This window comes from Elephas maximus, chromosome 19, assembly GCF_024166365.1.
Source record: "Elephas maximus indicus isolate mEleMax1 chromosome 19, mEleMax1 primary haplotype, whole genome shotgun sequence".
Taxonomy (NCBI): domain Eukaryota; kingdom Metazoa; phylum Chordata; class Mammalia; order Proboscidea; family Elephantidae; genus Elephas; species Elephas maximus.
Window position 1 is genome coordinate 32363547 of NC_064837.1, and position 24038 is coordinate 32387584.

At 37.5% G+C, this 24038-nt stretch overlaps 1 protein-coding gene across 2 annotated transcripts in view; it reads right to left on the bottom strand.

The window, feature by feature from the left end:
- The window catches only part of USP32 (ubiquitin specific peptidase 32), a 212936-nt gene that overhangs the window by 116261 nt on the left and 72637 nt on the right, over positions 1-24038 (bottom strand). For both annotated transcript variants that reach the window (XM_049860791.1, XM_049860790.1), the window contains exon 3: positions 1828-1933. In XM_049860791.1, the coding sequence (XP_049716748.1) occupies positions 1828-1933 (106 nt within the window). The remainder of the gene's footprint in view (positions 1-1827; positions 1934-24038) is intronic.

A 24038-nucleotide genomic window follows, 5' to 3' on the forward strand; every position in this document is an offset into this window, starting at 1 on the left:
AAGGGCCACATCAGCCTGAGACCAGAAGACCTAGACAGTGCCCAGCTACAACAGATGACCGCCCTGACAGGGAACACAACAAAGAACCCCTGAGGGAGCAGGAGAGCAGTGGGATGTAGACCCTAAATTCTTGTAAAAAGACCAGACTTAATGGTCTGACTGAGGCTAGAAGGACCCCGGTGGTCAGGGCCCCCAGACCTTCTTTTGGTCCAGGAGAGGGACCATTCCCAAAGCCAACTATTCAGACATGGATTCGACTAGACAATGGGTTGCAGAGGGATGCTGGTGAGGAGTGAGCTTCTTGGATCACGTGGGCACTTGAGACTATGTTAGCATCTCCTGCCTGGAGGGGAGAAGAGAGGGTAGAGGGGGTTAGAAGCTGTCGAAATGGACCTGAAAAGAGAGAGTGGAGGGAGGGAGCAGGCTGTCTCATTAGGGGGAGAGTAATTGGAAGTATGTAGCAAGAAGTATATGGGTTTTTGCGTGAGAGACTGACTCGATTTGTAAACTTTCACTTAAAACATAATAAAAATTAAAAAATAAAAGTAAATTACTAGCGGCCTACATGTGCTGCTGGGGGAATGCTAATTTGGAAAAACCAGGATCACATTTCAATTCCAATATATAAAAACAAGTTTATAAATATGTTCATTAGGTATATTAATTACCTTGATTTAATGGGTACATTTTTGTGTGTGTGTGTGTCAATACACATCAAAGTGTACATATTATTTTAGGTAAATTATACCTTGATTTAAAAAAAATAAAAGGACAGTTTAGATCCAGGAGGAAGAGCAAGGACTCTGAGAGATTTAGAAGAAGCAGTCACAGGGCAGATTAGAAAAGGAAGGAAGAAAAGAGAAAGATCTAACATCCAAAGGCTAAGAATAAAAATTTACGCATTTTTGGAGCAAAATGTTATACTCTGTGTAATATAAATCTAAAATGTACAATTCAGTGGTTTTTAGCATAGTCACTGAGTTGTGCAACCATCAGTAGTACCTAATTTCAGAACATTTCCAACCTAAAAAGAAACCCCATACCCAAAAGCAGTCCCTACCCATTCTTCCCTCCCTGCTCAAACCCTGGGAACCACTAATCTACTTTCTGTCTCTACGAATTTACCTATTCTTGACATTTCATATAAATGGAATCATGCAACGTGTGGCCTTTTTGTGACTGGCTTCTCTCACTTAGTATCACATTTTTAATGTATATCATGTTGCAGTATGTATCGATACGTCAACCTTTTGAGTAATATTCAATTTGAGTAATATTCCATTGTATGGCCATAACACACTTGTTTAATCATTCATTAGCTGACATACATTTGGATTGTTTCCATTTTTTTTTACTATTATGAATAATGCTGCTATGAACACTTGGGTACACACTTTTGTGTGAACATATGTTTTCAATTTTCTTGGGTATATACCTAGTAGTAGAATTGGTGGGTCATATGGTAAGGTAACCCTATGTTTAACAGTTTGAAGAGCCGCCAAACTGTTTTTGAATGCAGCTGCAGCATTTTACAATCCCACCAGCAATATATAAGTTCAAATTTCTCCTCACCCTCAGTAACATTTGTTACTGTCTTTTTTATTATAGCCATCCTAGTGGGTGTGAAGTGGTATCTATCGTTGCAATTCTAATTGCATTCCCCAATGACTAATTATGTTGAACATTTTGTCAAGTGCTTATTGGCCACTTGTACATCTTCTTTGGAGAAATATCTGTTCGAATTCTTTACTAGTCATCAGAACTTTATGGTAAATTATTTTGCACATGGCTGTGGTATTATCATCTTGAGATAATAAAAGTACTTACACTTTGCTTTCTCTTCATCTCTGCCTCTTGTAAGGAGGACGAGTCCAACTATTAAGTTATTGAAGTGCAGCCCTTTGGCTGTTCCACCAAAAGAACAATAAATCACCTAGGGGAAAGCGATAAAGCCAGCCTTAGAAAATGTTCACAGTTGTGGAAGAATTTGAGGCTGATCACCTTTAACAAATCTTATTTCCATCTGCAGACAAGGCCCTGGTAAACCTTAGTGAAATGAAGCTAAGTTTCTCCCTCTTTTTCTTCTTTTGCACCCTGTTACTGCACTCAGCCAAGAATATAGTACATCTAACATACATACATCAAACATATATCACTGGCTCATACAACGAAATATTAATTCTTTTTCTTTAGAGTACTTATCAAGGTCCAGCAGGATAAAGGTTTTCTTCAGTAGCCCCAATAATGGGATAAGGACTTTGTGCAATAATAGAACTTCCTCCAACCTTTGTAAACTTGTATGCATCATTTGATTGGAAGTCAAGTCATCTTCTAATTGAATGCTCAGAAATACTAAGAGATTCTAAAAGTATTTTATTACACTCTCAGAAACAAATAAGTATGATGGTGATCAGAAAAAAAGAACAGACAGGCACAGGAAAGGGGCAGCACAATCACAAATTCATTCATCCATGCAACAATTCTTTATTCAGTGCCTAGTATTTACAAGACAGAATTTTATTATCAATAAAACTCATGGTTAAAGAATATTTCAAGAAATGAAACTCACATGGCCAATATGAAAACCAAGAATATATATTCATTAAATGATATTTATAGCTATATTTAATAACAGTGACCAAACCCATTGCTGTCAAGTTGATTCCAACTCATAGCGACCCTGTAGGACAGAAGAGAACTGCCTCATAAGGTTTCTAAGGATCGGCTGGTAGATTCAAACTGCTGATTGTCTCGTTAGTGTCATTGATAGCTCAACCTAGCAAAAACTAGCCAAAGGAGGAGGCTTCAGATGATACCTACATTGAACAGAATATAAAAAACACATTTTGTGGAATAACTATGTTTGGTTATTCCCTTGCTGGGAGAAGGTAACAGGAAAAAAAAAAAAAAAAACCCTCTATCCCAGGGGAAGGGGAAGGAAAACATCATGGCCCTAGACCTTTAGAAAGACACCCGATTGCTGGGGGAGAGGGAGGATCACTGAGAAAGCCTCATTCTAAGGCCCAGAGACACGCTGCCTGACCAGAACTGATGGAGAAATAGGGTAACAGAGAATGTTCTCCTCCCCAGTATTCCTACCTCATGGCCCCACTGTACCAGCAAGCACTGAGGATAAATGACAGCAGTTTACTGCTAGGAAAGAGCATGGAGAGAGATCCTCTTGGAGGTATAGTAACAAAGGCAAGATAAGATAAAAAGCTGAGGTTAGAGCAGACACTGAAAAAAATCCTCTGGCAAACCAGCCCCACCCTAAGAAAATGGTAACACTACATTGGAATTTGCAGCCTATAGTGTACTGAGGGTAACTATTGCAACGATAAGATGCAAACGCGGGTCAACGACTGAATAGGCTGACTCAACCCCATGTGCTAAAGGTCTAACCAAGCATAAATACTATTTAGCTAAGCCTCTACCATCTTATACAAAACACCTATCTTTCAACCGCAAATTACAAAGAAGAAGGGGAAAAAAAATACTGTTAAGAGACAAAGGAAAAACACAGTATCAAAGCTGGCGAATGCTTTGGGATGGCTCAATAGTAAACTCAACAGAGCGGGAATAAGAGATTGCCCAATTTGAAACACAGAAAAAGAAAGAAAAAAAAAAAAACAGAAAATCCAAGAGCTGTAGGAAAATATCAAATGATTTAACATACTTATAACTGAAATCCTAGAAAGGGAAGAAAATAGGACAGAAGAAACATCTGAAGAGATAAATGCTGAGATTTTTCCAAATAATAAAAGACACAAAATCACAGATCAAAGGAGCTCAGAGAACAGCAGGCAGGATATATCACAGCCCCTCTCCCCCATCAAAATAAAAACAACAACAACTAGACAAATTATATGAAAATACTCAAAACCAAAGAAAAAATTCTGAAGACAGTTTGAGAGAAACAAAGGTTACAGCGACTTCTCATCAGCAACTATGTAAGACAGGAGACAGTACAGTGATACACTTAAACTACTGAAAGAAAAAAAATTCAACAATTTTTTTGAATGACCTAGAAAACCTATTCTTATGTATTTAACCAAAGAATCTAATCTATATCTAGCAAAAAAAAAATTTTTCAAAAAGGAAGAAAAAATAGACTTTTCCAGGGAAAATATAAGCAGAAGTCATTATCAGTAAACCAATACTACAAAAAAAAAAAAAAAAATTCTTCAGGCCAAAAGAAACATGATACCATATAGATACTTATACCTACACAAAGAAATAAGTGCTAGAAATGGCATAAATGAAAATATAAAACGTAGTTGTTGTTTCTTTATTTTCAATTACTCTAAAAGAGAGCTGGTTATCTAAAGCAATAACAGTAGAAATGTATTACATATTTATAAAAAAAAAATTTTTTTATAGCATATAAAAAAGTAAAACACATGAAAACAATAGCACAGAAGATGAGAGAAAGGAACCAGAAGTGTACTATTGTACATTACATGAGAAATGGTATAATATTACACTATATAATATTTAAATATTATTATTTGATGAAGATTTGTTAATTTCAAATGCATACTGTAAATCCTATGGCAACCACTGAAAATTTTAAGAACGATAAAAAATAAAGCAATACTGAAGATAAAATGAGATCACACACACAAATATGCTCAATTCAAAAGAAGACAGGAAAAAAGCAATGCGGTTGGATTCATATCCTGCACCATATACAAAAGTGAACTCTAAATGGATTGATCATTGGCCTAAATGTAAAACCTGTATCTATGAAGCTTTTAGGAAAAAGGCACGGGAGACAGTATTTGTGATCTCTGCGTAAGGCAAAGATTTCTTAGCTATGAAAAGCAGGATCCATTAAAAAAAATGGTTTTTTCTAAAATAAACTGAGCTTCATCAAAATCAAGAACTTCTGCTCTCTGAAAGATACTGTTATGGGAATGAAAAGACGTGTAGAAAATATGTGAAAAACACACATCTGTAAAAGGACTTATATCAGAACTTTCAGGAACTAAACTATAAAATAACCCAGTTTTAAAATGGGCAAAAGATTGGCACAGACACTTCACCAAAGAAGACATATAGAGAGCAAATGAGCACATGAAAAAGTGTTCAGGATCATTACTTATTAGGGAATTGAAAAAACCACAAGGAGATACTAACTTAAAATAATAAGAATAGCTTTTAAGAAGACTGGTAATGCCATGTCCAGAGCCACTGGGACTTTCAAACATTGTTGGTAGGAATGCAAATGACACAGCTGTTTGGCAAAGAAGTTGTCAGTTTCTTATAAAGTTAACTATAAACTTACTCTGTGATCCAGAAAGCCTACTCCTATATATTTAACCAATTGAAGTGAAAACTTATATTTAAAAAAAAAAATGAATATTTACAGCAGCCTTATTTACAACCGCCAAAAACTGAAAACAACCCAAATGTCCATCTACTGGTGAACGGATAAACAAACCATGGTACACACCTATAATGGAATACTACCCAGCAATAAAAAAGAATGACACATACAATAAAAAGATGAATCAGAAATGTACTATGCTAAGTGAAAGAAGCCTGATTCCAAAGGCTACATAAAGACAACCCAACTGAAAATGAGCAAAGGACTTAAACAGACCTTTCTCCAATTAAGATACACAAAATGGCCAAAATAAGTACAGGAAAAGATGCTCAATTTAGTGACATGGGAAATGCAAATCAAAACCCCATGAGATACCACTTCGCCCTCATGAGGATGACTGGTATCAGAAAAATGGAAAATGATAAGTGTTGGAAAGGATGTGGAGAAATTGGAAACCTCCTCCATTGTTGGAAGGGTTGTAAAATGGTACAGCCTCTGCAAAAAAGTTTGACAGTTTTTCAAAAAGTTAAACACAGAATTGCCATATGACCCGGCACTGTTTTTCCTAGATACAGACACAAAACACTTGAAAGCAGGAACTCAAACAGATATTTGTACACCAATGTTCACTGCAACACTATTCACAATCGCCCAAAGGTGGAAACAACCCAAGAGTCCCAGGCAGGGCAGGAGAAAAATTTAGAACGGAACCCAAATTCATGTAAAAGGAACTGCCTTAATGGTCTGATAGAGACTGGAGGAATCCTTGAAACTATGGCCCCTGGACGAACTGTTATCCCAGAACTGAAACCATTCCCTAAGTCCATCCTTCAGACAAAGATTAGACAGGACTATGAAACAAAAACAATACACATGAGGAATGTGATTTTTAGTTCATTCAGAGATAACAGACCAAATGGACAGCTCCTGTCCAAAAGCAGGATGAGAAGGCAGGAAGGGACACAAACTGGTCAAATGGACACAGGGAACTCGGGGTGGAAAAGGGGAGTGTACTGTCACATTGAGGGGATTTCAATGAGTATCACAAAACAATACGTATATAAAAATTTGTATGAGAAATTAAATTGAGCTGTAAACTTTCAACTAAAACACAATTAAAAAAAATTGGAAACAATATGGTGATTGTTTCACAACATGGTGAACATAATTAATGTCACTGAATTGTACACACAAAAATGGCTAAATGGCAAGTGTTTTGTTATTTCACCATTGTTACGGATTATGTCCTCCAAAAATATGTGTCAACTTGGCAAGGCCATGATTCCCAGTATTGTGTGATTATCCACCATTTTGTCATCTGATGTAATTTTCTTATGTGTTGTAAATTCTACCTCTATGATGTTAATGAGGCAGGATTAGAGGCAGTTATGTTAATGAGGCAGGACTCAATCTACAAGATTAGGTTGCTTTTTTGAGACACAAAAGAGAGAACTGACCAAAGAGACAGGGGGACCTCCTACCACCAAGAAAGTCAAGCCACAAGCAGAGCACATCTTTTGGACCTGGGGTCCCTGTGCTGAGAAGCTCCTAGCCCAGGGGAAGACTGATGACAAGGACCTTCTCCCAGAACCAACAGAGAGAGAAAGCCTTCCCCTAGAGCCGGCACCCTGAATTTGGATGTCTGGCCTCCTAAACTGTGAGAGAATAAATTTCTCTTTGTTAAAGCCATCCATTTCTGGTATTTCTGTTATAGCAGCAATAGATAACTAAGATAACCACAATAAATTTTTTTAAAAAAAGGAAAAAATCATTCTTATCCCACAGGCCATACAAAAACAAGTGGTGGGCTGCAGTTTGTGAACTCCTATAATTTTAAACTACAGACTTCAGGTTTACTTTTAAAAAAAAAACTGTGCTGTCTTGGTTTCCCATAACTTTTTTTTTTTTTTTTTTAAGCTTCAAGTGAACATTTACAAATCCAATCAGTCTGTCACATACAAGTTTACATACATCTTACTCCATACTCCCACTTGCTCTCCCCCTGTTGAGTCAGCCCTTTCAGTCTCTCCCATAACTTTTTAATGGTTAATATTTTACTCAATGCAAGGTAACTGAAGTTTCAACTTTTTAATACTTCGATGTGTTTCTCTACCTTCAATAAATGATGTAATATTTGCAGTGGGGGTAAAACACACACACACACACACACACAATGAGGCACACACTAAACCAAAACCAAACCAAACCCAGTGCTGTTGAGTTGATTCCGACCCGTAGCGACCCTACAGAACAGAGTAGCCCAGAGCCCCATAGAACAGAGTAGAACTGCCCAACAGAGTTTCCAAGGAGCGGATTTAAACTGCCAACGCTTTGGTTAGCAGCCATAGCACTTAACCACTACGCCACCAGGGTTTTCTATACACCCACTAGAATGACTAAAATGAAAAAAATACAACATCAAGTGTTGACAAAGAAAAGAGCAACTGGAATTCTCATACACTGCTGGCAAACCACTCTGGAAACCAGTTTGAATATTTATTATAAAGTTAAACACACACTTACCAAATACCTGAGCAAATCCACTTCTAGGCATTTTTCCAAGATAAATTAAAACACATGTTCAAAAAAAACATTTTTAAAAGATTGTTCATAGCAGCTGCATGCGTAAGAGTGCTAAACTGGAAATATCCCAATGTCCATCAACTAGTAAATTTAATAATCAAACTGTGGTACATCCATACAATGGAAAACTACTGAGTAATAAAACAAATGAACTACTGATACACACAAGGACATGGATAAATCTCAAAAACTTTATGCTGAGAGAAAGAAGCCAGACACAAAAGAATACATACTGTAAGATTTCATTACATAAAATTCTAGGGCAGGCAAAACTAATCTATAGGGACAAAAAGCAGTTCCCCGGTTGCCTGGAGTCAGACTGGGAAGGGGCACAAGGGAACTTTTTGGAATGACAAAAAGGTTCTATATTTTGATTGGGATGAAAACCATCAGGGGTACAAAACGTCTCAAAGCTCAAACTGTTGAATTAAAATGGCTGTATTTTTATGGTATGTAAATTAAATTATACCTCTATAAAGTTTATTTTAAAAGTTAAAAAAAGTAAAAAATGGAATCAAAGGTTTCTTCTAAGTTACTAGTACTTTTAGTTTAAAAAGATGAGGAACTTCCACAAACTTGGAATCTGTTTATCACTGTCAACTAATAATAAACACTGGATTGTTCTATACAGCTGTTCTCCATGTCAGTTTAGAAATTGTAAGGGAACAAACGACTAAACCCACTCCCATGAGTCTATTAAATTTTTAGAAAGCAGCTCTGAATTTTCCCACTTTAGAAAACCTCGCCTAATTCAGCTCAAAACCTTAAAATAACCTCTCTGAAATCCCCAAGTCTAGGAAAATAATTAAGATACATTGGGGAGTGGGGGTGTTGTGGGAAAGGTACAGGGGGTTTCAAGTGTATAGGCAATGCTTTATATCTTAGGCTGAGTGGTGGATACACAGGTGTTTGTGTTTTTTCTTTACTTTTTTTGGTAGCTCCTAAATATTGCAATAAAGCTTTTAAGTACCTCATACATTGCATAACAAATATTTGTTGAATGAGTGCACTGTTAAGAAAAAATGCATTCCACTGTACCATCCAGCGAACAAACAACAAAATACGTTTGCTGACAACACCAGTCTCATTTTGACCAACCTCCTAGCAAGGTCTCCTATTTCATCTTTAAACTTTGTATAAAAATAGTATCTACTGTAAGAAAAAAAAGACTAGAGATTCATTGGACATATTATACACTGAAGGCATGCTGAAAAACAGGCTCCAGGAATTGATAGGATACCAACTGAGATGTTTCAACAAACAGATGCAGTGCTCACTTGTCTATGCTAAGAAATTTGGAAGGCAGCTACCTGACCAACTGATCGAAAGAGATCCATATTTGTACCGATTCCAAAGAAAAGTGATTCAACAAAATGCAGAAATTATTGAACAATATCATTAATGTTATCATTAATATCACACACAATTAAAATTTTGCTGAGGATCATTCAAAAGTGCTTGCAGCAGTACATCAACAGGGAACTGCCAGTAATTCAAGTCAGATTCAGAAGAGGATGCGGAACGAGATATATCACTGCCAATGTCAGATGGATCACAGCTGAATACAGAGAATGCCAGAAAGATGTTTGTTTTATTGACTATGCTAAAGCATTCAACTGTGTGGATTATAATCAATTACGGATAACATTCTGAAGAATGGGAATTCCAGAACACTTAATTGTGCTCATGAGGAAACAGTACTTAGACCAAGAGGCAGTTGTTCAAACAGAACGAGGGGATATGTGTGGTTAAAAGGTGTGCGTCACAGCTGCGTCCTTTCACCATACTTATTCAATACGTATGCTGAGCAAATAATCTGAGAACCTGGACTACACGAAGAACAGGGCATCAGGTTGGAGGAAGATTTAACAACCTGCATTATGCAGATAACACAACCGTACTGGCTGAAAGGGAAGAGAACTTGAAGCATCTAATGATGAAGATCAAACACCACAGCCTTCTATATGGATTACATCTTCATATAAAGAAAACAAAAATTCTCACAATTGGACCAATAAGCAACATTAGGATAATTGGAGAAAAGATTGAAGTTGTCAAGGATTTCATTTTACTTAGATCCACAATCAACATCCGTGGAAGCAGCAGTCAAGAAATCAAAAGACACATTGCACTGGGCAAATCTGCTGCAAAACACCTCTCTTTTAAGTGTTAAAAAGCAAAGATGTCACTTTAAGGACTAAGATGCGCCTGACCCAAGCCATGGTGTTTTTAATTGCCTCGTATACATGCGAAAGCTGGACAATGAATAAAAAAGACCAAAAAAGAATCGATGCCTTTGAATTATAACGTTGGCAAAGAATATTGATTGACTTTACTATGAACTGCCAAAAGAACCAACAAATCTATCTTGGAAGAAGTACAGCCAGAATGCTCATAGGATGGCAAGACTTCATCTCATATAGTTTGGACCAGTCCCTGGCAAAGGACATCATACATGGTAGAGAGGCAGTGAAAAAGGGAAAGACCTTCAATGAGATGGACTGACACGGTGGCTGCAACAATGGGCTTAACAACAATTGTGAGGATGGCGCAGGACCGGGCAGCGTTTTCTTCTGTCATACGCAGGGTCTCTGTGAGTAGGAACTGACTCAACAGCACGTAATAACAACTTTAATGGTCAAAACACAATAGGATCCTGGAATTTTCTTTCTTAATATTTTATTTTATTTTTGTTGAAAACATACATAGCAAAACCCATTCCATTCCACATTGGTTAGGTTTTTTCACATTGTGTCAATATTCTCATTATTTCTGTTCTAGGTGTTTCATTTCCATTTACTTTAAATTCCCTGTGCCCCACAACCTTCTCATCTGTGCTTTAAAGTGGATCCTGGACAACCCTTGAAGTTCCTGAAGTCTGTTCCAGTCTTCTGAATGTGAGCCCATTTCAGTGTTACAATCAAACCTGGCAGTACTCTGAGATTCTTCCTGTATTCCTTATAACCTCCCATTACTTAAGGAGACATAAGTGATTCCCTGTTCCTTAGAATCAAAAGAAGTGATAATATTTTGTCATTATTAATGTTATCTTAAAGGAAAGCTGATGACGTTAAAATATACAAAGTACATATAGTTATTTGGGAGTTTGACTAGGTACTTCTAAAAATTCTGTATGTTTTATTTTTTACCTGTTTCTCCTCGCTCCCAACAAAAACGTAAGTTCCATGAAGGACAGAAATTTGATCTGATTGTTTACTGCCATATCTCCAACACCCACTATTCCTATTTATATCAATATTAGGAAAATGCATATTCAAAAGTAATTATAATAGACAAGTAAATTATTTGTTTATTCCTCAAGTAGACCATTTAAGATCAGATTTATACAGACATTACTTGCTTTTACTTCAAATGATTTTAAAGCTTAGATAGAGATTTAGCAAAATTAATTTTAGACCTGGGTTAATTTTATGTTTCAGATTCTCTTCTAACAGTGAGATGGAGCTTTATTTTTGGAAGAACAAACAGTCTACAGAACTGGCAAAAGGTCAGCTTCATAAATCCTTTGTATACCATAATATAAGAAATAACTTTAACTCCAAATGAATAAAACAATCTCCTAATCTGCGACTGTTTTAACACTTTCCTTTATCTACTCCTCTGACAGAGGGCTCTGTTCAAACCTTTAAGCAAGTGAGTATTTTATTCAAATACGTCCTTTCCCTCAAAGAGATCACATACAAGAAGTAGGAAACCAATCCAAAACTACCCTAGAAGTTGCCAAAAAGTTAGATTCCATCTTACAACAAACATTATGTTCCGCAAGTTAAAAATGGTACATTCACAAATCAACTACTTAAGGTAAATGTATTCTGACCTTGATTTTAGGCAAATATTTGACATAATACGAAGAAATGTCACTGAATAATTATAGTAAAGGCCATGCCAATTTGATCGAAGAATCATAAACATAAGAAGTGTTGATTAGAAATTCCATAGCTGACTTAGAGAGAAAGTTCTAAGGGAGAGCCAACTGGAATCTGTTGTTGATCATGACTGTTAAACATTTTTTAATCAATTTGAATTATGACATAAAAGTCATGTGTATCAATTTTGTCAATAAAACTGGGAGGAATGGCTAATAAAATAAGTAAGAGAATTAAGAGGCAAATTCATCTTAGGTTGGGACACTAGGCTAAAGGCAACAAGATTAAATGTAATGTAGTTAAATTGCAGTTTTCTTAAAAGCTCATTACACATACAAGGATATGAGAACAAGACCAAGCTTGGAAATTTTAGTCCATAAAGCTATGACCTTTCCCCTTGTCTAAGTTAATAAAATTTTATGCTGTATGGTAGTGATTAAAGAACTAAATAGTCTCCTGCTGTTTACTAATCTAATTCTATTTAGAGAACAGCATGGGATTAACCAATACACATGTTAACTATGGTTAAGAAGCTGCAGGGGAAAAAAGACTTGCTAATGTCCTCAGAAGGGAAGGATCTAGTTCTCCAGTTTAACCAGCTGAATCCCATCTGTCAGAGAGAGAGAGAGCAGATTTCCAGTGAGGGGTCTAGGCGAGACAGGCAAACCTTGGAAAACCCAGTGGCTTCTAGTTTCATCCCCATCTCCAGAGTCAGAAAATGAGGCTGTGACTAGGTCAGGCGAATATTCAGAAATGTTTAATGCCTCCAAAACTGAACAGGGATGGAACACTGAAGAGTTTTTTCTTCACTGAATTCATGAGGTCCTACATCTTTTTCAAGCTGATCTGCCACATCAATTTATGACACCCAGCACTTAGCAAGACACAACAACTTAGAGACTATAAGGCAAGTGTTGAGCAGAGAAGACTTCTGAGTGAAAAAAAATGACCGCTTTTAAAATAGTTACAGGTGAAATGCTAAGACTTAGATAAAAATAATTCAAATAATAAACGTGAGTATAATAAATACTTGGGACAGAAAGTACTTTCTGTTTTTTTTTTTTTTTTTTAATTAGAAACAATCCTATTGAAGGAATAAAGCCAGGATTATTTTTAACATGTCTGGCAAACTTTGAGAGTCATATTATGCTAAATAATAAGATATTTTTAATTCCCCCAAAAATGTAACACACAAAAATTATTAAAAGATTATTAGAAGTCAAGGAGCCTAAGTGGCATAGAAGTTAAGAGCTATGGCTGCTAACCAAAAAGGTGGCAGTTCGAATCCACCAGCTACTACTTGGAAACCCTATTGGGCAGTTCCACTCTGTTCTACAGGGCTGCTATGAGTCAGAATCAACTCGATAGCAATGGGTTTGGTTTGATTTGGTTTTGCCTTCTAATACCAAAGACCCGTTGCCGTCAAGTTGATTCTGACTCATAAGGACCCTGTAGGACAGAGCAGAGCTGCCCCATAGGGTTTCCAAGGAGCTGCTGGTAGATTCAAACTGCTGACCTTTTGGTTAGAAGCTGCAGGGGGGAAAAAAATTATTTTATTTTATTTTTTTTAAGAAAACTGCAATGATGGTTATGTATGAATGTATGTCACAAACTGTTTAAAATGAAAAGACTCTAGTAATACAAACTGCAATGAAGTAGTAATCTAATTGCAACATGGATTCCCACTCCACAGCTAGATTTTAAGTTACTTCAGTACATCAAATAGGTCTGTGGTAGCCCCAACACTGCTGCTGGTAGTGTGCTTCCAAAAAAGGCTGATACAGGTACTTAAGTCAAAACTATGTACTCATTTCACATCTAATCAAAGTATCGAAAGAAGTAATAAAAGAGCCCTATAAATAGAAAAGGTGGTATTAATTCTGAGTAAGCTCATTTCTAAAGAGAGCATTTTAAAGGATCTCCTGGTGCCTCAGTACAGTTTTACAGAAAAAGAACAGATTTTAGAGGCAAGTTACTTAACAGCTCTGAGCCTTGAGTTTTTTCATCTGTAAAATAGGGATAATACTACATGGCATTTATGAGAATTAAATGTAGTAACATCTGTAAAGTTCATAGCTTCGAGTCTAGTATACAATAATTGCTAAATAAATGTCTCTATCCAGTCATGAAGTCTTCCATACTCTATTTCATTAAGAATGAAGAATCTTTATATTCTTATAAGCTAAATACAGCTAATGTCTAGTTTAAAATAAAAAGGGAATTATGTATCATTACTCTAAATCAAGCTTTTGCTACAGACTTGGTTAAGTGACTTTGGACACATCAAGTCACTTTTCTGGGCTAGCTTCCTCAACCGTAAAATGGAGTTACTTTAGATTAAACAACGTCTAAAGAAAGGCCCTTCTGAACACGTACATTATAAGTTTATAAACACGTGCAGTAGCATAGTGTTTAAGACAGTGGACTCTGTAATTTGATCGGGTAACCAAAGTCTTATAACATGTTTGATAACACAGTTGATGTTCAACCATTTCAGGAGGTAGCATATGATAAAGAACTGCTGGTAGTGAAGGAAGTCCAAGCTGAGCTGAAGACATTGGTGAAAAACAAGGCTCCAGGAAATTGTTGGAATACCAACTGAGATGCTTCAACAGATGTAATGCTGGAAGAGATTACCTGTCTATTCAAGAAATTTAGAAGACAGCTACCTGGTCAACCAACATGAAGAGATCCACATTCATGCTCACTGCAAAGAAACACGATCAAACCAAATGCAGAAGTTATCAAACAATATCATTAATGTCACATACTAGCAAAATTTTGCTGAAGCTAATTAAAAAACCTACCACTTGTCTGTCACTTTGTCGTACTGTGGTGGCTTGCATGTTGCAGTGATGCTGGAAGATATGCCACAGATATTTCGAATAACAGAACGGTTGCCCGTGGTGGACAGGTTTCAGCGAAGCTTCCAGACTAATTGGGAAGAAGGGCCTGGTGATATATTTCTGAAAAAAAATGGCTAGTGAAACATTATGGATAGCAGGAGATCACTGTCTGATGCAGTGCCAGAAGACGAGCCTTTCAGGTTGGAAAGCACTTAAAATACAACAGGAAAGAGCTATCTCTTCAAAAGACCTCAATGATGTGGATGGAGTAAAGCTTTCAGGACATTCATTGGCTGATGCGGAACAGCTCAAAATGAGGAGAAACAGCTGCAACATCGATTAGTAACTGAAACTTGGAATGTACTAGGCATGGCTTCAAACTGGTTTATTCTGGTTCGAATCTCTGCTGAGAATTTGCATTTCCACCCCAAATACACTGAATCATAATCTACATTTTAACAAGATCCCCAAGTGATTCTTACATATAATAAATTTTGAGAACTACTGCTCTACTTGTGGTTCTCAAAACTGGTCCCTGACCAGCAGCCTTAGCGTTCCTTGGGAACATGTTAGGAATGCAAATTCTCAGCAAGGGTGTAACCAGAACAAACCAATTCCAAGCCCTGGTATGAAGTATGAAACAAGGAAAACTCGAAGTTGTCAAAAATGAAATGGAATGCTTGAAGATTGATATCCTAGGCATTAAAAATTAGTGAGCGGAAATGGACCGGTACTGGCCATTTTTAATGGGACAATTATATGGTCTGCTAAGCCAGGAATGACTATTTGAAACATACATCGTCAAAAAGAACATTTCAAGATCCATCCTGAAGAACAACACTGGGAGTGATAGAATAATATCCATATACCTATAAGGCCAGATAATATGACTATTATTCAAATTTACACACCAACCACTAATGCCAAAGACGAAGAAACTGAAGACTTTTAGGAGCTACTGCAGTCTGAAATTGAAGAAACATGCAATCAGGATGCATTGATAATTACTAGTGATTGGAATACAAAAGTTGGAAACAAAGAAAAAGGATCAGTAGCTGGAAAATATGGCCTTGGTGACAGAAACAATGGAAGAGATCGCATATAAAATTTTGCAAGACCAACAACCTATTCAATGGAAATATGTACTTTCAACAACAGTGACTATACATGTGGATTTTGCCGGATGGAATACAGACGAATCAAATCATCTACATCTGTGGAAAGAGGTGATTGAGAAGTTCCATATCATCAGGCAGAACAACTCAGGGGCTGACTGAGTAAACAGACCATCAATTGCTGATATGCATCATATCCAAGTTCAAGTTGACACTGTGGAAAATTTTTTTTAAAGCCCACAAGAGTCAAAGTACGGCCTTGAATATATACCACCTGAATATAGACCCCATCACAAGAATAGATCTGACAAAGACCAGGCGACTTGTGGAATGACACCACGGACATGATACATGAAGAAGGCAAAAAGGTCATTAAAAATCAGGAAAGAAGGAAAAGGCCAAAATGGAAGAAATGATGAAATAAAAGAGCTGAACAGATGATTTCAAAGGGCAGTTCAAGAGGACAAAGTATTACAAAGAAATGTGCAAAGACGCGGAGTTAGAAAATCAAAGGGAAGAACACACTAGACATTTTTTCAAGCTGAAAGAACTAAAGAAAAGATTCAAGCCTTGAGTGGCCATATTGAAGGATTCTATGGGCGAAATACTTCAAAAAAGATAGAAGGAATACACTCTACCAAAAAAAAAATTGGTTGATGTTCAACCATTTCAGGAGGCAGCATATAATCAAGAACCAATAGAACTGAAGGAGGAAATCCAAGCTGCGCTGAATGAACAGGCAAAAAACAAGGCTCCAGGAATTGATGGAATACCAACTGAGATATTTCAACAAACGGATACAACACCGGAAGCGCTCACTTGTCTAAGCCAAGAAATCTGGAAGACTGCTACATGGCCAACCAACTGGAAGAGATCCATATTTCTGCCCATTCCAAAGAAAGGTGATCAAACAGAATGTGGAAAATTATCATACAATATCATACTTAAGTAAAATTATGCTGAAGGTAATTAAAAAATGGTTGTAGTAACACATCAAAACGGAACTGCCAAAATGGACACGTTATGAGGAGGGACAAGTCTCTGGAAAAGGGCATCAGGTTTGCTAGAGGGTCAGCAAAAAAGAGGAAGATCCTCAGTGAGATGCGATGAGCCAGTGACTGCAATAATGGGCTCAAAACATAGAGATGACTGTGAGGATGGCGCAGGAAGAGGCAGTGTTTTGTTATGTTGTACACAGGGTCGCTAAGAGTTGGAATTGACTCGACAGCATCTAACAACAACAACAATTAAAAAAACAACTGCAACCATACATTGACAGGGAACCACCAGAAGTTCAAGCCAGATTCATAAAGAGGACGTGGAATGAGGGTTATAACTGTGGATGTCAATGGGATCTTGGCCGAAAGCAGAGGATACCAGAAAAGAGGTTTACCTGTGTTTTAAGAACTGCACAAAGGCATTCTACAGTGTGGATCATAACAAATTATGGATAACGTTACTAAGAACGGGAATTATAGAACAACTTAATTGTGCTCATGCAGAACCTTGATGGATGAATTGATGGAACCTTGAACCAAGATAGATCAGGAGGCAATCATCCCAACAGAACAAGGGAATACTGTATGGTTAAAGTTTGGTAAAAGGTGTGCCGCAGGGTTTTATCCTTTTGCTTTACTTATTTAATCTGCATGCTGAACAAATACTTGTGGAACTGAATTATATGAAGAACACAGCATGAGGACAAGGAGGAAGACTCATAACCTACACTATGCAGATGATGCAACCTTGCTTGCTGAAAATGAAGACGTGAAACACCTACTGATGAAGGCCAGTATGGATTATATATGAACCTGAAGAAAACAAAAATTCTCACAACTGGACTAATAAACAACATTTGATAAATGGAGAAAGAACTGAAGTTGTTGACAATTTCACTTGTATCAACCATCAATATCCATGGAAGCAGCAGTCAAGAAATCAAACAAGTATTGCAATGGGCAAATCTGCTGCAAAACACCTCTTCAAAGTTTTAAGAAACAAAGATGTGACTTTGATGACTAAGGTGTTACGTCCAACCAAGCCATGGTCTATTTCAGTTGCCTCAAAGCCAAAGTTGGATAGTAAAAAAGGAAGATGGAAGAACTGATGTGTTCAAATCGTGGTGTTGGCCAAGAACACTGAACATACCGTGGACTACCAAAAGAATGAACAAACCAGTCTTAGAAGAAATACAACTAGAACGCTCCTCAGAAGCAAAGATGGCGAGACTTCACCTTGCTTACCTTGGACACATCATGAAGAAAGACCAATCACTAGAAAAGGACATCATGTTTAGTAAAGCTGAGGGTCAGTGAAAACGAGGGAAACTGTCAGTGAGATGGGTTGACACAACAGCCACAACAATGGACTCAAACATACATGATCTAAAGATGGCAAAAAGGACCTGGCAATGTTTCGTTCTATTATACAAAAGGTCCTCGTGAGTCGGAGCTGACCTGATGGCAGCTAACAACAACAACTTGTATATCATGATGATAGCCGTATTACTTAATAGCAAAATATTTATAAGCTTAAAGCATAATGTACTCATTATAGAGGGAGGAGTAGAAATGCACACACAATAGTTGGTCTGGTCTTGCCATTTATGTTTTTAAATAAATAATACACCATGAGAGACGTATTCAAATGGCAGAGAATTGGTTATATGAATATGATACTTAATTTGTTGAATCATTTCTCTGAAAAATTAAGTTTTGTCGATAATTTCCAAGCCTAAACCTATTAAAAAGCATCATGCTAGACATAGCTTTCAAATTTTTCTACGAATATACTCTTTGATTTAGAAAAAAAAAAAAAGATAAGCATTTTCTTAGTTTTTAATTACAAAAGTATAAGCCACTGCATGGTACACTTCTCTGCCCTCTGGCACCTAAGAGGTATTCTGCCAACAAAGTCATTCATTTCAGGCTTGACCCATCATGTAAGCTAACTAATCCAGTCAAGTTTGTGGCCTCATAAAACTCCCTACAGAGCTCAAAGGCTGACTACAGAGTCAAATGAAACCTAAGCCAAAGGCAACCTTAAAATAACTCACAAGGAGTTCTGGTTATTAAGAAACAAAACAATCCTTCCCAATTTACAGACTATATAAATCTGTATTTTGTTGAAATCACTGTTTAGAATACAGAACATGCTTTCCCTCATAATTGATGATCAGATTTCCCTGGCTAACCCACAGAATTTTACCTAAATTATAACATGTTGAAATACTGAGTAATTAACAGTAAAGATTTTAAAAGCATACTTTATAAATACATGTATTTAATCTGTATTATGAACTAAATAAACTTGGGGACAAACATGTGAAGGCAGTCATCATTTACAGAATATTGTTTCTAGGGGGAAATGTGTGTACCATGTGGTGAAAACGTAACAAAAAAGACAATGTGAATATGTCTCTGCTTGTCTCCCCTTCCTCTCCTGGTCCAGCCCCATCCTCTAGATTAATGGGCAGACAAAAGTAAGCTAAAGAAACAGAGTGACCATGTAAGGGAGAGAGAGGGGGCATTATTAGGTCCCTACACTCCAGTCCAAAGAAAGGTGATCCAACAGAATGCAGAAATTATCCAACAGTATCATTAATACCACATGCAAGTAAAATTTTGTTGAAGATAATTCAAAAGTGGTTGCAGCAGTACATTGACAGGGAACTGCCAGAAACTCAAGCCAGATTCTGAAGATGTGGAACAAGGAATACAACTGCTGATGTCAGATGGATCTCGGCTGTGTGTTATTGATTACGCAAAGGCATTCGGCTTTGTGGATCATAACAAATTATGGATAACAATTTCAAAGAATGGGAATTCCAGAACACTTAAATGTGTTCATGAGAAACCTGTACATAAACCAAGAGGCAGTTGTTACAACACAACAAGGAGATACCGCGTGGTTTTAAATCAGGAAAAGTGTGTGGCAGGGTTGTATCCTTTCACCATATTTACTTAATCTGTATCCTGAGCAAATAATCGGAGAAGCTGGACTACATGAAGAAGAATGGGGCATCGGGATTGGAGGAAGACTCATTAACAACGCGATACGAAGATGACACAGCCTTGCTGGATGAAAGTAAGAGGACTTGAAGCACTTACTGATGAAGACCAAAGACTACAGTCTTCAGTCTGGATTATACCTCAACATAAAGAAAACAAAAATCCTAGACAACTGGACCAATAAGCAACATCATGGTAAATCGAGAAAGGACTGAAGTTATCAAGGATTTCGTTTTACATGGAACGACAATCAACACCCACGGAAGCGGCAGTCAAGAAATCAGACGATATGTTGCATTGGGCAAATCTGCTGCAAAAAACCTCTTTAAAGTGTGAAAAAGCAAAGACAACCTGAAACACCTACTGATGAAGGTCAGGATGGATTATACCTGAACGTGAAGAAAACAGAAACGTGAGGACTAAGGTGCACTGGCCCAAGCCACGGTGTTTTCAATCATGTCACATGCATGCAAAAGCTGGACAATGAGTAAGGAAGACTGAACAATAATTGGATGCCTTTGAATTATGGTATTGGCGAAGAATACTGAATATACCATGGCCTGCCAGAAGAACAAACAAATCTGTCTTGGAAGAAGTACAGCCAGAATGCTCCTTAGAAGCGAGGATGGTGATGCTTGGCTTCATGTACTTTGGACACATTATCAGAGGGACCAGTCCCTGGAGAAAGATCTAGTGTTTGGTAAAGTAGAGGGTCAGTGAAAACAAGGAACAATATAGACTGACGAAGTGGCTGCAATAATGAGCTCAAATATAGCAATGATTATGAGGATGGTGCACGACCAGGCACTGTTTCGTTCTGCTGTACACAGGGTTACTATGAGTTGGAACCAATCTGACAGCACCTAACAATAACAACACATCCCAGAACTGTCCTTGACTACATGTCTGCCCCAAATCATATTCCCTGAACCATTCCTTTGCTATTTTACTTCCAAGAATGGGTCAACCGAGCAAGTAGACACATGAGACTATGTTGGCATCTCCAATCTGGAGGGGAGATGAGAGGGCAGAGGGGGTCAGAAGCTGGCCAAATGGACACGAAAGCAGAGAGTGGAGGGAAGGACTGTGCTGTCTCATCTTAATGGGAGAGCAATTAGGAGTATATAGCAAGGTGTATATAAATTTTTGTATGAGAGACTGACTTGATTTGTAAACTTTCACTTAAAGCACAATAAAAAAAAAAAAAAGAATGGATCAACCAAGCATGTGAAAACCTGTCTCATTTCCAGGAATTCTGTTCAAGTCAAGAAGAAATATGGCAGTTGAGCATTAGGGGCACTCCTTCTGTACATACACACATTGGCTACTGGCCATAACACACCTGGAAGGAAGTCAGCAGTGTAAGCAGAGAATGGCAGTGATGTGCTGTCTGCAGAGGGTGCTTTGAGGCTACCTTTAACAGGATGTGGGTTCTAAAATGCTATTCTGAAAAATGGTCTTAACTCTGTGCCAAAATATTCTTCTCTTACTTGTTCTACCAGTAACCAAAGGTACACAGTTACCAACTAAAGAGCGCCCCTGGGATATCTCTTATCATCAAGTATGTTTGAGAAACTGTACACTAACTCAATCACACATTCATTGTAAAAAGAAATTCCCCAGAGTTAGAGAGTTTTAAATTCCAGGGTAACAAAGTGTTTTAGAAGCCCAAGGAAACTGTTAAAAGGGCAAAAAAAAAAAAATGGAGTAAATACCCCAATTCATATTTGTAAAATTTTTTTTTACTCTGATAGAATACATCTCTAAAGAGGTACAGTATTTGTTCTTAAAGGTTTAATTTTACTTTTTTTAATTGTGCTTTAAGTGAAAGTTTACAGTTCAAGTCAGTTTCTCATACAAAAACTTATACACACATTGTTATGTGACCCTAGTTGCTCTCCCTATAATATGAAAGCGCTCTCCTCCTCTCCACCCTGTATGTCCCATGTCCATTCAACCAGCTCCAGTCCCTTTCTGCCTTCTCATCTCGCCTCCAGACAGGAGCTGCCCACATAGTCTCATGTGTCTACTTGAGCTAAGAAGCACACTCCTCTAAAGAGGTACAATATTACAGTAAGATTCCTTCTTTCTGGGAAACTATGCGGCTGGGGGAATGGGTGGGAGGGAGACTTTTCCTTGTCTGCTCTTTTGTTCTTTTTTAAGTTCTGAATCATAAGAATGTATCCTATATTAAAAAGTATAGAAAGAGAGAAAGAAAGGAAAAAAACATGCATTTCCCAACTGCGCTCACAAGCCTCAGGATACTGACAGAGACCTAACTCAGGCAGAGGCTGAAGTCATCATCACCACACACAAGAGTTTTCTAACTCACCAAACAAGACAATGCCATGGCATTGTATGCAAAAGAAAAAGGAAGATAAATCAATTTGCGGGCACGAAACTGCAGATGAGTTTTCAATGGAACCTAGTGGTCGAGAACTCTGGAATCCAGAAGACCTGGGTTCAAATCCTAGCTCTGCTACTTAGGGGTCATATGTCTTTGGATAAATTACATAACCTCGGGTTGTTCAATTAGAAAATGAGATTAATCATAGAACCTACACCTCACATGAGGTGGTAGAATTAAATGAGATAATTTATATAAAATGCTTAGCATAATGTCAGGCACATGGTAAATAACTCCATAAATGCTAGTTATTACCATCAACAGTAGGACGCAACACAGAACAACACCTAATATGGTTTTGACAATTTGGATTTAATTCCTGGACCTCCACATTAGCTTTAAGAGGTGGCCAAGTAACCTAATATTCTTAGGCCCCACTTCCTTTTTTTTGTTTAATTTTTATTGTGCTTTAAGTGAAAATTTACAAATCAAGCCAGTCTCTCATACAAAAATTTATATACACCTTGCCATATACTTCAAATTGCTCTCCCCCATGATGAGATGGCACACTCCTTCCCTCCACTCTCTATTTTTGTGTACATTTGGCCACCTTCCGACCCCCTCTGCTCTCTCATCTCTCCTCCAGTCAGGAGATGCCAACATAGTCTCATGCGTCTACTTGATCCAAGAAGCTCACTCCTCACCAGTATCATTTTTTATCCCATAGTACAGCCCAATCCCTGTCTGAAGAGTTGGCTTTGGGAATGGCTCCTGTCTTGGGCTAACAGAAGGTCTGGGGACCATGACCTCAGGGTCCTTCTAGTCTCAGTCAGACCATTAAGTCTGGTTTCTTTATGAGAATTTGGGGTCTGCATCCCACTGCTCTCCTGATCCCTCAGGGGCTCAAGCCCCACTTTCTTTTCCTCATTAATAAAATTCAGGTAATAACACTCATATCTGCCTCGCGACAAATGGCATATAACTTTAATGATTTATGTCAGATAAAAATTCATGAATTCACCAGCAAACACAATCTTAACCATGTGCTCAAAGTTAACATCCTCATTAATGAAATGAACCAACTACATGTGGTTGTTCAAAGGGCTAAATTATATACTTGCAAAGCATCTAATAAAGTGACCAGCATACAACATTAATAATAACCAAAGCCCTCACAGTGATACAGTACCTCTGAGGGAAAGGTTTGGTTTCAAAATAAACTGCTTTTATTTGCACCTACCATAACATTTGCAAACTGTGCAGAGATTATTGTGAGTTTTAGGTTCCGCTGGAATTATTCATAGAGAACAAAACTAACAACCCTGGCCATTATAGCATGATGCTCTCAAATGACCTAATGGGAAACAGACTAATGATAATTAAACACGTCAGGGAGTATCTCTTTGGAATTCAAGCATATTAAATAGATATCCTATCATCCTTCAAAGAAATAAACTTATGAAGGCTTAAAGTGGTTCCCAGGGATTATTGCAAAAATAATGCTGAATTTATAAAGGGAGAAAAGACAACCAAAATTAGCAATAGAGACTATTTCTCAGTTCAAAAAACTCTTCAATACACAGCTTTCAAAATACTGGTAAAATAAACTGCTCATCTCTTTTCACAAGTATCTGGACAAACAAAAGGGTCCTCAAATACACCTGGCATGAAGGACTCCAAATCTCGGGAACAAAAGGGTACTGTGACAAGTGCCCCAAACCACACCTAATCAGGATCAGGAACCAGTGACTTTGTTGGAAGCACAGTGACAAATGGATAGCAGCAAACCATAGTGCACCAGGGTTCCATTCTGTGACTTCTACCAAACAAGGAAATCCAAAGGCTTTCGAGCTATCCAGTTTCCTGACTTCACCTTCAGAATACATTTTACATTATTCTTCTTACTGCTTCCTAGAGAAAA